The sequence below is a fragment of the Carassius auratus genome, chromosome 40 (assembly GCF_003368295.1).
Source record: "Carassius auratus strain Wakin chromosome 40, ASM336829v1, whole genome shotgun sequence".
In the NCBI taxonomy this organism is placed as follows: domain Eukaryota; kingdom Metazoa; phylum Chordata; class Actinopteri; order Cypriniformes; family Cyprinidae; genus Carassius; species Carassius auratus.
This window is the reverse complement of record NC_039282.1, coordinates 20,883,703-20,901,665: the sequence shown is the minus strand read 5'-3', so window position 1 is coordinate 20,901,665 and position 17,963 is coordinate 20,883,703. Positions and strand designations below refer to the sequence as shown.

Genomic DNA, 17,963 nt, shown 5'->3' with positions numbered 1-17,963 from the left:
TGTTTAAAATATACAAAAACAATAAAAACAAAAACAAATTTAAAACATTTTATTTAAAGTATTGAGGAAAATACATTTGCTTTATGCAAACAAAAATTAAGAATTGCAAAACAAATGAAACAGCGCGAAAGCAATGATTTTGCAATACATATTTTCCTTTGTCATATCTATTAATTTATTTGCAACTCTGTTTTTATTTTGCGTGTCAGTCTAGTTTGAGCTTGCTATGCCATTTTCCCTTTGTGCTTCACTTTTCTGCACGTCTTTCTTTGTGGCACTGTTTTGACGCGGGGGCGGAGTCAATGGACGGGGGCGTGTACAACATGCCTCTATGGAAGTGACGTCATCGGCCCTAGACGCAGCTCACTGATCCAGGTCCTGTCATGATGAGCAGAGACTTTCGAGTGGATCGTTTATTTTTATTCAGTAGCATTAAAACATTCATGTTTTCATTTTATTTACTTTATTAACAAATGTTTATGTATTAGCAGCGTTTGCTCAAGTTAAAGAAGTTGTTAACATGAACATCTGCTATTTATTTCTCTGGATGTGCACACTTTTATAGCATTATGTGTATTGGGATCGCAAATCATTTGAGTCAGTTCGGGAGTTTGTAGCGGGATCGCGAATCATTTGAGTCAATTTGGGGATCGCGAATCATTTGAATCAGTTCGGGAGTTCGTAGCGGGATCGCGAATCATTTGAGTCAATTTGGGGACCGCGAATCATTTGAATCAGTTCGGGAGTATGTAGCGGGATCGCGAATCATTTGAATCAGTTCGGGAGTTCGTAGCGGGATCGCGAATCATTTGAGTCAGTTCGGGAGTTCGGAGCGGGATTGCGAATCATTTGAGTCAATTTGGGGATCGCGAATCATTTGAATCAGTTCGGGAGTTCGTAGCGGGATCGCGAATCATTTGAATCAGTTCGGGAGTATGTAGCGGGATCGCAAATCATTTGAAGCAGTTCGGGAGTTCGTAGCGGGATCAAGAATCATTTGAGTCAGTTTGAGGATCGTAAATCATCTGACTCCAGTTTGGGAGTTGGAGCGGGATCGCGAATCATTTGAGTCAGTTTAGGAGTCCGTAGCGGGATCGCGAATCATTTGAGTCATCTGACTCCAGTTTGGGAGTTGGAGTGGGATCGCGAATCATTTGAATCAGCTCGGGAGTTCGTAGCGGTGTGTGTGCCTAAAGACTGTGCTGCGCAACATTTAAGAAAGATTTACCTTGTTTAAAATATACAAAAACAATAAAAACAAAAACTAAATTAAAACATTTTATTTAAAGTATTGAGGAAAATACATTTGCTTTATGCAAACAAAACTTAAGAATTGCAAAACAAATGAAACAGCGCGAAGCAAAAAAAAAAAAAAAACTTTCCAAACACTCTTGATGTATATAAACTTTTAATAGAAAGTTTTCTATAATCATACATAAACTGCTTCTATGTAGTAATGGCTGATAAACCTGTCAAAGATTTGATACAGAAGACTTTATTACAGTACAAGGAATACATTTAAATATTATACAACCAGTAACATAAACAGGACAGTAATTATGACCACTGCATCCCATAATAAAAATAACTTAATTAAAAAGAGAAAAGATAAACAAATAAAAAAGAAAAAGGGAACTGATGACTTTGCAGTTGAATCCTCCAATTTAAACCTTAACCCTGAACTTCATCTGCGGAGAAAGAGAGAAAGAAGAGTCAGAAAATTATTCAATGCATTAAAACACATATGCATAGAAATTACAATAGAAATGGGAGAACATTCACATTTCTAAACACTGAGAATAAATCTTGAGTTACACCGTTATCAGGTGAAATGATCAGAAATGCAGTGAGACCACCACCAAACATACAATAGAACAGTTTTTTTTTTCAAATATATTTTTAAACAGTCTATTTTTGCATGTATATCGGTGAACATGACTACTGTATGTTATTCATATGCAAAATGAACAGACAATAATAATAAAAACTTAGCAAGCATATTAAAACAGCAAGAAGTTATTCACAATTGCTGAGTAATTACTAGAAACAACAACTAAAAAACAACTGATTTGCTTACAACAGCTTCAAATGTGGTTAGAATATTTGCTGCTTTAAAAAGTTTTTTAAAAAACTTAAATAAAAGTAATCAAAATTAAGCACATTTTAATTTAAAACATTTTGCATTCAATAGAATATCAAAAAAATTGCTATTTAAAAAAAAAAAAAAAAAAAAAAAAAAAAACAGTTTTACTGAATTTAATAACATAAAAAGTAGGTCACATCAGCCACAAAACTTACAAAAACACAGTTCATTTTTAGCGAACTGAAAAGTTTACCAGGAAATTTGCTAAAAAATGTTCTCCTCAGGTCATCTGAGATCAGGATGAATTTGTTTCTTCAACGTATTTGTAGAAATGTAACATTGCATCAGTGTCTCATCAATGGATGCTCTGCAGTGAATGGGTGCCGTCAGAATGAGAGTCCAAACAGCTGATAAAAACATCACAATAATCCACACCACTCCAGTCCATCAGTTAACATCTGGAGAATACAAATCTGTGAGTTTGTGATACTCTCATTCTGACAGCACCCATTCACTGCAGAGCATCCATTGATGAGACACTGATGCAATGTTGCTGCATTTCTCCAAACCTGATGAAGAAACAAACTCATCTAAATATTTGATGGTCTTGAGGGGTGAGCACATTTTCAGCAAATTTTTATGTGTGAATGAACTTTTCCAGTAACACCAGAGGGTGAGTGAAACAATCCCAAAAGAGGAGAGACACCTGCAGTGTTAAGAGAAGTATTACTGTCATACATAACAGCTGATACACACAGTTAAATACTTAGGCATAGATCAGCAGCGCAGCAAGTCACTGTGTTTCCTAAACACACACACACAGGACTTTAACACACCTGGAATTCATAACCACAAATACTAGAATTTAAAAGAATAAAAACACTTTCCAATGCATTTTTACCATGGCATGTGCTACAGTGTTCATGTCAGATAAAAATAAAACTAGCAAATGCCAAATGGTTTCGTTTAATGACAGCACAAAAGTGTATTCTACCTTTTTGGCATTGGAGGATTTGGGCGACTTGTTTCGGGGAGATTTTCTCCGAGTGGAGTCCAGAGGAGACTTGGCACCCATCGCCGAACGCAGGGCACGACTGGCCACGGCGGGAGATTTGCGTGCGCTGTTACGCAGCTTGTTGAGCCCACGCTGGAGCCTGCTGTCACCACGACCGCTGTTCTTTGGAGTATTTTCAACAGTGAACATCAGAGATTGCCTTCGCTCGGCCTAGTGAGAGGAAACAAGCATTTGTGAGGTATGTGTTCTAGGGAGATTTTAATCTAAGATAAAGACTAGGTTAGTAACAACTACAGACGTCCAATAAAAGGATCTTACCGGTGACTTTGGAGGTCTGTTTTGACTGTTGCCGAACCTGGCTTTAGGTGTCATTGGTCGTGGGAAGCAACTTGCCAACTTCTTTGTCTGTGGAAACAAAGTTATTTGAAACCAACAATTTAGCATTATTAACATTTTGAGTTTATTAGATTGGTTAAAAGACACTGACATTCAATCTTACTGGTTTAGTTTTAACAATTAAATTAAATTTTAGTAATGAAAAAGCACGTCTGATTAATTTAAATTCACCAAACAGTTTGGAAAGTTACATAGTTACAAAGTTGTTACTACTTGTTACAAAGTTACAAGTAATTAAAAGTTAAATTTTTACATTTCACAAAAAAAAAAGATAATAATAAAATAAATATATATAACTCAAAAACATTGTTAACAAATACCTTTTTATTTCTCCAATTGTTTTTTTTTGTTAAAAATTTTCAACATTAAATTCTATTGGTTTAATAAAATTTTAATAAACAAAAAGCATGTCTGAACAACCGAGTTCATTAAATTAAATTACCTTTTTTTAATCCACGATAATAGTACCTTATGAAAATACGATTTGTTTTCATAAAAATTGAGTGTTTTTTCTGGGTTAATGATTAAATGCATATTCATCATATTAATCATTTAAATAATCGTTAAAAATGTTGTCATATGAAAATTTAAGAATTCCTTATGTATGTTTGCAAAAAAACTCTGCATTAAAGATGTTTCCTGCTGAAATCTAAATAATGAAGAAAATTGCATAATTATTTACTAAATTTTTTTTAAATTTATAACTATTAGCATTACTTTGGAAAGTAAACTCTACTGCATAATATTAATATTTTTATCACATTTTCATCAAGATTTATTTTAAAGGGTTGTTGTGAAGAAGTGGCTCTCAAAGCATCTCAATCAACCAATCAATCAAGTGGGATCAATAATTGATCAAACAATGGTTTTGTTCTCTCTTACCTCAGGTGTGTCTGGACCTTGCAGTTGGGATCCAGGCCGTTTGGGAGCCAATGGGCTGCGTTTACTTTCTGAAGCACGTGAGCTTGTTTTTGTGAGCTGAGCGGCCCGGTGAGCAGCAGTGCTGGACCGGATCTGACCCGGCAACATGGTGGCACGCTGAGGCTGGGAGTTTGCTGAGCTCTGGCTCGAGCTCGGTGCAAGAGAGAAGCGGCGAGAGTTCAGGGACTCCAGGATCTGACTTGGCATCATGGACGCACGTCGGATCGTCTCATCCGGGTCTCCCAAACGCAGGTCCTCGTCCGTTACGGTGAACGAGGGACCCAGACTAGGCTGTCGAGGCAAAACGATACAGTTTGATTATGGTCTTACACAAACAATGCATTTAAAGCTAACTATTTCCAAGCTTACCCTGGACTCCAGCGGGTAGCTGCTCTTTAAGTGGGGCAGACAGGCTTTGTTTCGTGTCTGCAATTCTGCGATGCGCATCCAGTCGTCAGAAACATGTTCTGGTTCATTCTCTGCGCCAATACAGAATGTACTGGTGGCTACACAACACACAAGTTACAATATTACTATTATATTACTTAATTCACATAACTAAAATTTTACAAATCAAGTATTAAAGAACTATAAGAACTGTAATAGTGTCTCAGTGATACTATAATGTCACTGGTAATTATCTATAAGAGTAAGTCCTAATAAGAACATTTTACCCCTTGGTGGGTTAACGTTTTGCACGGTGCTTCTGCGGTATCCAGGCAGATTCTGAAGGGTGTCTGCTTTCGATAAAGTTGCAGCACTTTCCTCAGAGAAGTCCATGGAGAACGGCCGTGAATGCTGAACTGCCAAGTTGGGCTGAGATCGGGCAGAGTGCAGACTAGAAAACGACTCCTCTTCTTCAGCACTTCCTGATGCCTTCTCACCAAACATGAATAAAAGAACAAAAAACTTTTTAGAAACTTGCAATCCAGTACGAGAGAAAAAAAAGAGACCTGATCAAGGAGCCATGAACAGTAGTAGTACTAGTCAAAGTGCATATTAAGACAACAACTCATGATGCAATACGATTCACAATACTGATTTCACATTATGATTTTTTCAACAACAACAACAAAAAAAAAAATTATAAATGAAAAGGTGTCTTTTTAATCATTTTCAAGCTAAAACTGAAAGATCTTACTTTAGCATTGTGAAACTATTACATAAAACATCTGAACGAAACCAAAACAGAATGCAAATACACTCTCTGACAGCAGGTGGCGCTTATGGAACAGCTGCTATATAGCATTCCCTTGTTTAATGCTGTAAACACAGCATTTGCATTTATAAATACTACCCTATTATGTGTTATACAGAGGCGAGTTTAGAATAAAATACTAGGGATATCCCTCTAGCCAAACTCATATTAAAATGACATTTTCCAAATTGGCCCCTGACACGGTATCATAAATGTTGTTTCTTATTCTCGAAGAGCATTAACCATTGGCTCTTTGATTTGAAAGAACTTAATTTATGAGAGCCAACAAATAACCTATTTTGAACCCAAGAAAAGGTATGAGGAAAGTTGAAGGTTGTGCATTTCCTACCTTAGCCAAGGTGATGTTGATAACTTGCGTAGTATGTCGCCTTCGAGCCGAAGCGGTCAACTTCTTTGCAGAGTCAACTGCAAAATCGTCAATGGAAGTGATGCTGGACTCTAGTTTGTGTTCAAAGGCATCATGGTGGGACCCTTTACGCATTTTGCCTTGTTGACTCAAAGGCGTGAAGTAAAGAGTCTCCAGGGATTCGGCCCCCAAGGCACGACGTTTAGCAGCCAAGCGCTCAGAGCTACGAACCAGTGGAGTGCTGGACTCACCCGGTACTGCAGAATGACTGCCAAATTGGGGGAAAAAAAATACAATGATGCTGCAAGAGTTTTATGGAATAATATGTTAGAAAGCTATACAGTTGGGTTGGTTTAGTTACCTGTTAGCATTGAGTGAATCATTCAGCTCAAACTCCAAGCTGTCTGTACTCGTGTCCTGCCGTTTTTCTGGGACTCTGATGTACAGACTTTCTCTGTTTCTCATGTTCTCTTTGTCATCCGTCATCGTCCTCTTCTCTCGCAGTTGCCTGTCAGCAAAGTCCACCTAAAACAAGCACACAATTAAACAACAGGAAAATAAAAAAAATTGTAAATCTCAATTCAGTCTCATTTCAACATTCTTGAAATATTAACTGTAAACTAACTTGTGCCTGTAAGCTTTTCACTTTGGCCGCAAGTTTCTTCTCTTTGGTGTGCGCCTGGTCTAGTTCAATGCGAGCCAATGCCAGTTCCACCTCCCGATCTTTGACTTCCCTCTTGCTGGCCTCCAACGACTGCTCGAGAGCTTTGTTGAGCTCCTGAGCTTCCACCAGCAGCTGCTTTTTACCATTGTAGTGATTCTTGGCCTTCTCCACCTGAGGAAGTATAACAAGTGATGATGCATAAATGATCATGCACAAATATGCACGAATGAAAAAAAGAAAGATGTGATTAATAACACACCTGTGCTTTGTAGTGTTCTACTGCTTCTGACTTGGTCTTCAGCTGCTCCAGGAGTTCCTGATTCTTTTCCTCACACTTTTGAGAATCCTTTTTAAGAGCAAGGATAGAAACATTTTGCTCTTTTACCATCAACTCCAGCTCAGCTCGAATCTTTTGGGAGGCGTCACACTCCCTCTGGAGAGTCTCCTTGAGAGAACTCAGTTGGTCCTTTTCTTGCTTCAGCATCTCCAAACTCTGCTGGTACCCATCAAGTTGACGTTTGTCGACATTAATCTCAACAATCCTCTTTTCTAGGTCCTCTTTAGCCTGATGCATCTCAAGGACATCTTTCTCTCTTTGTTGGCACAGCAGTTCCATCTTCCTCAGTTTCTGATCCAAAGACTGCAGAACTCTGTCTTTGTCTGAGACGCCACGACTGGAAGTTTCCAATTGTTCCTGAAGGGTTTCAATCTTTTCTTCCAGCACTCTGCGGAGATCATCTTCAGACTGTTTGGCCCTTAACTGCTGATCATTTATTTCATCTTTAAGAGAATTTAATTTAGCTTCCCTCTCCGAAGCAAGAGTAGAGACCTCTAAGATTTTAGCCTGAAGTTCACTAGCATCTTTTTCAAGCTCCTGAGCCCTTTCTCTAAGGTTCTTGTTTTCACAAACCTCCTTTTTAAGCATCTGAACCTCGGATTCGTTTTGAGAAGCTGAAGTTGTCAACTCCACCACTTGCATCTTAAGAGAAGCCAGATTCTCCTTTAATGTGTTGTGTTCAGCCACTAAAACTAAAATCTCCTGTTGCTTCTGTACTTTCTCTTCCTGATCATTTCGGATTTCATCTTTGAGAGCGGTTACTTCAGTTGATAGGTGATCTCGTTCCTTTCTCACGGTTTCCAAATTCTGCTGGTACTCCTCAAGTTTTTGTTGTTTCTCAACAAGAAGCTCATCAGTTCTCTTCTCCAGGTCTACCTTTGAGTGTTGGATCTCAAGAACATCTTTCTCCTTTTGCTGGCAATTAAGTTTCATCTGTGTCAGCTTTTGATCCAAGGACTCCAAAAGTTTATCTTTATCTGTAATGTCACAACTTGTAGTTTCTAGTTGCTTCTGTAAGGTTTCAATCTTCTCCTCCAGCACTCTGCAGAGATCATTTTCAGACTGTTTGGCCCTTAACTGCTGATCATTTATTTCCTTTTTAAGAGAACTTATTTGTGCTTCCCTCTCAGAAGAAAGAGTGGAGACCTCCAGGATTTTAGCCTGAAGTTCACTTACATCTTTCTCAAGCTCCTGAGCCTTTTCTTTAAAGTTTTCTTTATCACAAACCTCCTTTTGAAGCAACGTAATCTCAGATTCCTTCTGAGAAGCTGCAATTGTCAGCTCCATCACTTGTGTCTTAAGAGCAGCCAAGTTGTCTTTTAATGTGTTGTGCTCAGCCTCTAAAGATGAAATCTCCTGTTGCTTCTGCACTTCAATTTCTCTGTAATTTTGGATTTCACCTTTGAGAGAGGTTATTTCTGTTGACAGAATGTCTCTTTCCTTTCTCACCATTTCCAAATTCTGCTGGCACTCCAGCAGCTGTTGTTTCTCAACAACAAGCTCACCAATCTTCTTCTCCAAGTCATCATTTACATGATGCATATTAAGGACATCTTTCTCTCTTTCTTGGCACAGCAGATCCATCTGCTTCAGCTTCTGATCCAAAGTTTGTAGAAGTTGGTCTTTGTCGGAGACGGCATGACTGCCAGTTTCCAATTCTCCACGAAGGGTTTCAATCTTCTCTTCCAGCACACTTCGTAGATCATCTTCAGACTGTTTGGCCCTTAACTGCTGATCATTTATTTCATTTTTAAGAGAACTTATTTGTGCTTCCTTCTCAGAAGCAAGAGTAGTGACCTCTAGAATTTTAGCCTGAAGTTCACTAACATCTTTCTCAAGCTCCTGATCCCTTTCTCTAAGGTTCTCGTTTTCACAAACCTCCTTTTTAAGTATCTGAATCTCGGATTCCTTTTGAGAAGCTGAAGTTGTCAAATCGACCACTTGAATTTTAAGAGCAACCAAGTTCTCCTTTAATGTGTTGTATTCAGCCTCTAAAACAAACATCTCCTGTTGCTTCTGCACTTCATTTTTCTGGTAACTTTGGATTTCATCTTTGAGAGAGCTTACTTCAGTTGATAGGTGATCTCGTTCTTTTCTCACAGTTTCCAAATTCTGCTGGTACTTTTCAAGTTTTTGTTGTTCCTCAACAAGAAGCTCACCGATCCTCTTCTCCAGGGCTTCCTTTGAGTGTTGCATTTCAATGACATCTTTTTCCTTTTGCTGGCAATTCAAATTAATCTGTGTCAGCTTCTGATCCAAGGACTCCAAAAGACGATCTTTGTCTGTAATGTCACAACTTGTAGTTTCCAGTTGTTTCTGTAGGGTTTCAATCCTACCTTCTAGCACTCTGCGGATATCATTTTCAGACTGTTTGGCCCTTAATTGCTGATCATTTATTTCCTCTTTAAGAGAACTTATTTGGGCTTCCCTCTCAGAAGCAAGAGTGGAGACCTCCAGGATTTTAGCCTGAAGTTCACTTACATCTTTCTCAAGCTCCTGAGACTTTTCTTCAATGTTCTCTTTATCACAAACCTCATTTTGAAGCAACAGAAGCTCAGATTCCTTCTGAGAAGCTGTAGTTGTCAGCTCCATCACTTGCGTCTTAAGAGAAGCCAAGTTGTCTTTTAATGTGTTGTGCTCAGCTTCTAAATACGAAATCTCTTGTTGCTTCTGCACTTGCATTTCCCTGTAATTTTGGATTTCATCTTTGAGAGAGGTTATTTCAGTTGACAGAATGTCTCTTTCCTTTCTCACCATTTCCAAAGTCTGCTGGTACTCCAGCAGCTGTTGTTTCTCAACAACAAGTTCACCAATTTTCTTCTCCATGTCATCCTTTACCTGATGCATATCAAGGACATCTTTCTCTCTTTGTTGGCACAGCAGATCCATCTGCTTCAGCTTCTGATCCAAAGTCTGCAGAAGTTGGTCTTTGTCTGAGATGTCTCGACTGGCAGTTTCCAATTGTCCCTGAAGGCTCTCAACCTTTTCTTTCAGCACACTACAGAGATCATCTTCAGACTGTTTAGCCTTCAACTGATCCGTCAACTGATCTTGAAGAGAATTAACACAAGCCTCCCTTTCGGAGGCTAATGTGGAGACCTCTAGGATTTTAACGTGAAGTTCACTAACCATTCTCTCAAGTTCCTCACGCTTGGCAGTCTCAAGTTCCTGATCCTTTTCTCTAAGGATCTCTTGTTGGTGAACCTTGTCTTTAAGCAAGAAAAGTTCAGATTGCTTCTGTGAAGCTGCAGTTGTTTCCTCCATCAATTTCTTCTCAAGGGCATCCATTTTCTCCCTAAATGTGTTGCGTTCAGCCTCTAAAACGGATATCTCCTGTTGCTTCTGCACTTCAGTGTCCTGGTAGCCACAAATTTTATCTTTAAGACAGGATACTTCAGTTGACAAGTGGTCTCTTTCCTTCCTCAATATTTCCTGATTCTGCAGGCGCTCGGAAAGCTCTTGATTGTCAACATGAAGTTTAACAATCGTCTTCTCCAGCTCCTCCTTTGCCTGATGTGTTTCTAGGACATCTTTCTCTTTTTGAAGCAAAAGCTCTTCCATCTCTTTAAGCTTTTGATCCAAAGAGCCCAGCAGTTTTTCTTTATCCGCAGCACAACGATTGACCATATCTAGTTCTCCTTGAAGGGTGCCAACTTTCTCTTCCTGCTCTCTGCGAAGATCTTCTTCAGACTGTTTGGCAAGCATCTGTTGATCCTTCATCTCATTTTGAAGGGAAATTACTTGAGCCTCTCTTTGAGAGGCGAGAGTGGAGACCTCTAGAATTTTGGCCTGAAGCTCACTCACTTTTTTCTCAAACTCTTTACGTTTGATTGTCTCAAGCTCCAGAGCTTTTTCTCTCAGGGTCTCTTGATAGGAAAGCTCCTGTTGAAGCAAGAGGAGCTCAGATTCCTTTTGGGAAACTGTGGTTGTCAGCTCCACCATCTGATACTGAAGAGCAGCCAGATTTTCCTTCAAAACGTCGCGGTCAGCCTGTAACACAGACATTTCTTTCTGGGAACGGCAGATTTCCTCTCGGAGAGATGATCCTTGAGTGGAGAGATCGTCTTTTTCTTTTCTCAAGATTTCTAAATTCTGCTGGTACTCATCCAGTAGTTGTTTTTGTTCGGTAATCCTCTTTTCCTGGTCTTCCTTCACTTGATGTATATCAATGACATCTTTCTCTTTCTGTTGGCACAGCAATTCAATCTGCTTCAGCTTCTGATTCAAAGATTGCAGAAGGTGGTCTTTGTCTGCAGCATCACGATTAGCAGTGTCTAGAAGTTCCTGTAGATTTCCAACCTTCTCCTTCAGCTCATTGCGTAGATCATCTTCACACTGTTTGGCCCTCAACTGCTGATCCTTCATCTCATCTTGAAGAGAACTTAGGTAAGCTTCTTTCTGTGAGACAAGAGAGTTGACCTCTAGGATTGTGGCCTGAAGTTCACTCACGGTCCTCTCAAGCTCCTCGCGTCTGGCTTTCTCAAGATCCTGAGCTTTTTCTCTGAGGGTTTCTTGATGGCAAAGCTCCTGCTGAAGCAAGTGGAGCTCAGATTCCTTCTGTGAAGCTGTAGCGGTCACCTCAGCCAACTGGTTCTGAATAGATGTCATGTTTTCCTTTAACACATTGTGCTGTGCCTCTAAAAAAGACAATTCTTGTTGTTTTTGCACTTCATTTTCACTGTAACGACAGATCTGCTCTTTAAGAGATGTTACCTCCACTGAGAGAACCAGCATTTCTTCTTGTTTTTCTAAAGCAGTTGAAGAAGCAGAGTCAAGCTCTTGCTGAAGTTTCTTAACAGTCTCCTCATGCTCTTTGCGATTTGATCTGATCATTTCGTTAATCTCAATATTTTGTTCCTTCACAAGCTTTAATTCATTGCCTAAAGAGTCATACTCATTCCTCAGATTTCTGATTTCTTCATCTTTTAGGGAAATCTGTTCGGACAGATCCAGAATTTGCATTCGGAGGCTTTCGATTTTGTCCAAAGCCTGACTAACTTTATTCTCCTCCCCAGTTTTCTCCTGTCTGAGAATATGTATTTGCTCCTGAAGGTCTCTACTGGTCTGCAGATGCTCATCAAGCTCATGCTGCAATGTGCATGCCTCCTTTTTCAGGGATTCATTTTCTTGTACAACTTTTTGATGCTCTTCCAGCTTCTTCTCATATTCCTGAATGGTGGCTCTGGTGCTTTGCAAGTCAACGATAAGGGCATTCAGGGCATCCTGCTGTGATGCTCTCTCCTCTTCTAAACCCTGGATCTCAGCGTGAAGAGCATTAACCATCTCATCTAAAGAGGCAACCTTCCCCTCCAGTTCTTCTCTTTGTTGGCGAAGGTCAGCAGAGATTTTTATCTCTGACGTCAACTGCATTTCCACCTGTTGTAGGCGAGAAACATCACTTTCCAGAGCCGATATCTGTGCAGTAAGCATTTCCTTCTGTGTCCATAAAGCCTCCTGCAATGTTTCTCTCTCTAAACGGATGCTATTGATGGACTGCTCCAGATCGAACACCACCATTTGGAGTCTTTTGGTTTCCTTTTCAAAAGAGCCTCTCTCCTCAGCCAGCAAAGACTCAACTTCTGCCTTCTCCTTCTCAAGATGGGAAATAGTGTCCTGAAGCTGGGCGAGTTTAAGAGTCAGATCTGCCAACTCCTGTTTAAGCTTCTCCCACTGAGAAAATGTAATGATTAAAAATGTTAGTCAGAATTGGTCATGATGCTGTGCTCAGATCTATAAGAAATATTGTCGTCACATATAAATGCTGTCCAATCACAATCAGTAATGTCTATGACTGAAAAAATATTGAAGTTCTGAACTATTTTGAAAGAAAGACAGAACATCTCACCTCCAAGATGGGCCCCAGAACCTCTCCTTTCTCTTGAGATTTAGCTTTCTGGAGTTCATCCTCCAGAACGGAGATCTTTCCCTGAAGGATCTGAACCTGTTCACTCAGACAATCCTGCACAAGCAGAACAGGAGCAGAAAAAAACAAACACAGATTAACACCAGATAGTACAAAGTACTGCAGAACATGATTAACAAAATAAAAATAATGACTGCTTTTCAGCCCAAAGACATGCAGGTTAGGTTAACTGAACATCCTTTAATTATAAACAAGACTTGTGTATGGATTAACTGGTTCTCGCCATGAATGTAGCCATAGATGCTCGATTGGTGTTAAGAAAGAGATAAACAAACCCTGTGTGTAACAGCCTCATTTAACTCCTTCTCCAAAAATTCCTTTCTGCTCTTCCACTCAGTTTGTGCCAATTCGTGAGCCATCGTGAGTTTGGCAACTTCCTCATCGGCTCTCGCAAGCTGAGCGAAGGCGTTTCGCACCTGATGGGACCAGAGGCGGGTAAAAATGACCTGATCTTATCATTACTTTAAACAGGAATTCAAAACAAACAAACAGTATCGCACCTGTGCATTAAGTGTTCCATTCTCCTCTGTCAGTTCATCAATCTTTCTCTCTTTTTGGGAGTTGTCTGTTTTTAAGTCTTGGCATTGCTTTAGAACCTCATGCACTCTGTGGAGAAGACTGTTCAAGAAAAAAAACAAAAAGCCTTTATTAAAATATTTTCTGTAAGCCCAAATGTGTCCCTTATTGCACCTCACCTCTCGTTCTTCTCCTGGAGCTCCAGCAGCGCAGCTTTATGGTCCATCTCCAGCTCTCCTTGTTCCCGCAGCATGCGCTCCACCCTGTGCTGTAACTGCGAAATCAGACCCTCTGTGTGCAAACGAGAAAAAGGAACTGAACCAAGTTCATATCAGAGCACCACAGTTCATCTCATTCCCTTCAGGCAGCAGAATAAAACTAAAGGATGCATGGTGATGCATGTGTACCTTTCTCTGAGATGATGCTGATCTGATCGGCCAGTTCTTTCTCCAGCTCGTCTCTCACGTCTCCCTCATGTGCCAAGTCTTTCCGGAGTTTTTTTAACTGGAAATGTGGGGTGCTCATTACGTCCTGCACTGGAGAGCTGGAGATGTATGGTTATTATTTAGTCATTCATTATGATTATATATAATGCTTAATGTATTATTACTACTGACATTTTAGATTTGTTGATGTGATTGCAATCCATGCTTGCAGAACAAATTGTCCTCTTAAAGACATCTAAAACTTTAAAGATAATTTTGGTCTTTGTTGAAAGCGAAATGTCAAAAGCACATATTTGTTGCTTAAAGAACCATTTTGCCATTGAATTACTGTCAAAATCATGTTTACAGTCGTTTTAGGATTTATGCAACGGTGTTGTTATAACTACATTACTAAAGATGAAACCGCAAATTAGGGTTTTTTTTAGGCAAAAGTTGTAGTTAATAGTGAGAATTGGTCCTCAAACTAAAATGTGACCTACAGTTGTATATAACTTTGTACAAAAAATGTTATTAAAGCCATTTTTTCACAATCAAATGGTGTTGATGAGCACATTGTTTATGTCTTGTGACTTTACTATTATAACAAAATATTTTAATGTAGACTAATTGGTTATCATTTTTTCCTAAAAAAAAGATTAAAAGTAAAAAATAAATAAACAAAAAAAATAAATAAATAAAAGAGGGAAAAGTTTAAACACATTTTCGTGGCAATCAACATTATGCCACAAATGCTGTCAAATTTGAAAAAACAAATGCACAAATTCCAAAATTCCTTTTAATATGAATATGTAAAAAAGTCAGTTATATTATTTAACAAAATGCTTATTTTTTACTGTAAACAAAAGCATTTTCTATAAGCATTGCCTTACTTGTGACCATACAGTTACAACTTTAAGAAGCAGTGATTCTTTTAACATTTTGGATGGTTTTAGTCATGAAGCTTCTTTGTTCTTCACCATGGGATCAGCAAAAAAAAAAAAAAAGAAAAAAAAAAAAAGTTTACACTGACCGATCCGAGCTGGAAGCCACTGTGCAAAGCTCTTGAAACTGAACTCTAGGAGGCCGCTGGAACCGGCTCACGATCGGAGACTCGTCATCTGTGTTTAACAGAGAGCTGCCACGGCTCATACTGCTGGAGTTCACAACGTTCATAACAGCTACAGAGCATGTACAAGATAGAGGATTTAATCTTACATCATACAATTCACTCTCCAAAACACTGATGCACAGTAACTTTGAATAAAGAACATGTGATAAAACTCAACAACTTGGCTACTTACAGTTTTGGTCTAGAAACTGATCTAAGCCTTCGTCTAAAGACAGACCATCAGCGTCATCTTTGATAAAACGAAACATGGATGTAATTTCCGACTGATACAGACAGAAAGAGAGAAACATAAGAATATACATTAGAGAGTGTCGATTTCAAAATTCTATATTTGCTGTAGCACCAATACATACGCATTTAATAAGAGACAAACTGGTCATTAGTAAATACTCACCTCTATATTCGAATCCATGGGGAGAAAGATGCTCTTTTTAAAAGTGCAGTAACAAAGCAGAAGCGCCACCTGTGCACATGCATTAATACAAATAAATGCACAACATCTCCTGCATTGCATTAAGGGAACGAATCACCCAAAAATGTATCATAGTGTAACTGGCCGGTCACATAAATTTTGTGGATTCAGCAAAGAGGATTTCTTTAATTTTGGTCTGTTCCTCAAATCAAATCTTCAGAATACTTCGGAGGATAAGTCAGTCATGTGAAACACTTTAATGAGTGCAAAAAAAAATTTAAATATTGAGAAAATCATCTTTTAAGTTGACAAAATTAAGTCTTAAGCAACGCATATGTTACTTATCAAAAATCAAGTTTTTATATATTTATGGAAGAAAATTTAAAAAATATCTTCATGGAACATGATCTTTACTTAATAACCTAATGATTTTTGGCATAAAAGAAAAACTGATAATTTTTACCCATAAAATGTTTTTTTTTGGCTATTGCTAAAATTATACCCCAGTGACTTAAGACTGCTTTTGTGCTCCAGGGTCACAAATTATAATTATCATGCAATCAGACCCTCATCCTGATTATTGTTTAGTGTAATCATTTTTTTTATTAATACATAATTTAATTTGTATGAATTATTCGGAATAGTTTTTATAATCTATTTTAATGTATTATTTTTTCTATCATTTTTTTTTAAATAAAAATGTTCTTGTTAGCATGTCATTTTCAATTGATTTCCAATCTTTTAGACGCCACAGAACCCAAATATCATTCTCATGCAATCAGCCCCGTATCCTAATTATTACTTAGTGTAATCATATTATTATTAATACTTAATTTAATTTGTATGCAATGTTCTGATAAAGTCATTAAAATCATATATTTTGATGTATTTACTTTTTATATCACTTTATTAAAAAAATAGTTTTTATTGAAAAAAAAAATCATTTTATTTTAACATATTTTATTACTTATTTATTGAATTTGCAAACCCTTGATTTAGAGCAGAGATTTACAAATACACACCTTGGCCAGCTGGAGCTCCAGGTCAGTCCCTGCACTGATCTTCTGTAAGATGAGTGAACTTTGTCTTTGGGTGAGGTCAAAGTCATCTGCACATGGACGAGAAAACTTTATTTATTTATATTCTGGCGCTATAATCAGCAACAAATGGCTTATTATATGAAAACATACAACAATAGTACGTATAAAAATCATATACAATCTTTAAGTTAAATCAGTGATTAAAATTTTAAAGGAGGAGAGACCTCGTTCTTCTCAAGAAGTATGTTCTATGTTAATCAACATTATGCCACAAATATTGCCAATAAAGCATCCATTGTGATTTCATATTCACCGCCCAGTCCAGTATTACGGTCTAAAACAAAGCAAAAAAGCACAAATACCAAAAAGACAAGCATTTTTAACTCACCCCGCAAAACATTGAAGATGATTTCCACTTTTTTACAGAGGGATAAAGTCTTATAATCCTCAGTGCTCTCCATCCCTCTTCTAAAGTCACAGATAATGCATTTGTCAGAAGTAAATAAAGTTAGTTCTAGTTATTCAGGTATTCCCATATTTACCAATCAAGAGTCTCAAAGTGACGACTCACAATTTTAAGCAGATCTTCAGGAGCGTGAACCCATCTCTCGTGGGAATGAACTCCGAGAGCTGCTTGTCTGGAAACATGGTGTTTATCTGTCAAGAGGACAAGTGTTTTAAACTATAAAACTGATGGTGCAACACTTAAACACGTCAACAGACTAGACTAACTCAGACTGATAATCTCATATTTATGAGTTCTTTGTATAAACAACAAAATTGGAGGACACTTACCCATGCCAAAAGCGGTCCCGCCTTGTTCATATCAAACTTCATGGCGGACTCTATTAAAAACATGTTTTCAAATTATACTACAGTACATAAAGTGGAAGAAGAAACAAATCAAGGTTTCATATTTAATGACCAACTCCTGTTGTTATTAAACCAGAAAAATATCATACACTAAGAAGTGTGCTTAATGTTCACCCCTAGATTTAGACTTCTGAATAAAATATGCTACAACAGGCCAAAGTGAACCATATTCTAAGGATTTAAGACAACTTTTGTGTATTTTGGTGATAATGAACAGAATGCACACCTATGCATTTAATAAAATGAAGTCACAAACACATATCTATTGTTGAATATAGTGCACACTAAATATAAACATATTAAAAGTGTTATGTGGGACAAATAAAGTCAATATGAACATAACTGCAGTATAATTATATAACGTACAACGATGAAGTCGAGTGTGTTTTGAATCGTTTGTTTACTTGGCAACGTTTCGCCCGCTAACTTTTTACAAAGTTTAAACTTCAAAAACAATACACTCATCAAACGTCATATAAAGCTGAATATATATTAATTATATATCATTATTTTTTACCTTGATTTTAGGGTGAGCTGAAGTAAGCTTGCAACATTGAATCCCTCGCTGAAACGTTTTCAAATTCAAACTCACGTCGTTTACTGTATCTGAACAGCTATTGGTCGAAACGCTTCGCTCTCATTGGCTGTCTCAAATCAAAGTAGC

General features: G+C 38.0%; 1 protein-coding gene across 2 annotated transcripts; it reads right to left on the bottom strand.

The window, feature by feature from the left end:
* Nucleotides 1-1,391: 1,391 nt before the first annotated feature.
* Nucleotides 1,392-17,944, bottom strand: LOC113058882 (nuclear mitotic apparatus protein 1-like). Of its 2 annotated transcripts, XM_026227149.1 has the most exons (24): nucleotides 17,817-17,944; nucleotides 17,222-17,271; nucleotides 16,998-17,083; nucleotides 16,815-16,894; nucleotides 16,409-16,494; nucleotides 15,369-15,437; nucleotides 15,147-15,237; nucleotides 14,876-15,023; nucleotides 13,828-13,964; nucleotides 13,600-13,711; nucleotides 13,405-13,522; nucleotides 13,180-13,320; nucleotides 12,827-12,940; nucleotides 6,904-12,651; nucleotides 6,606-6,815; nucleotides 6,342-6,505; nucleotides 5,963-6,248; nucleotides 5,090-5,291; nucleotides 4,785-4,921; nucleotides 4,377-4,706; nucleotides 3,417-3,503; nucleotides 3,078-3,308; nucleotides 2,840-2,888; nucleotides 1,392-1,688 (listed from the first exon to the last, which is right to left on the bottom strand). In XM_026227149.1, exons 2-23 carry the CDS (start codon nucleotides 17,261-17,263, stop codon nucleotides 2,877-2,879), a joined length of 8,631 nt encoding a protein of 2,876 aa, XP_026082934.1. In that variant the 5' UTR covers nucleotides 17,264-17,271; nucleotides 17,817-17,944; the 3' UTR covers nucleotides 1,392-1,688; nucleotides 2,840-2,876. The 2 variants fall into 2 exon arrangements, with proteins under 2 accessions (XP_026082934.1, XP_026082933.1); XM_026227148.1 differs by lacking the exon at nucleotides 2,840-2,888.
* Nucleotides 17,945-17,963: the final 19 nt, after the last annotated feature.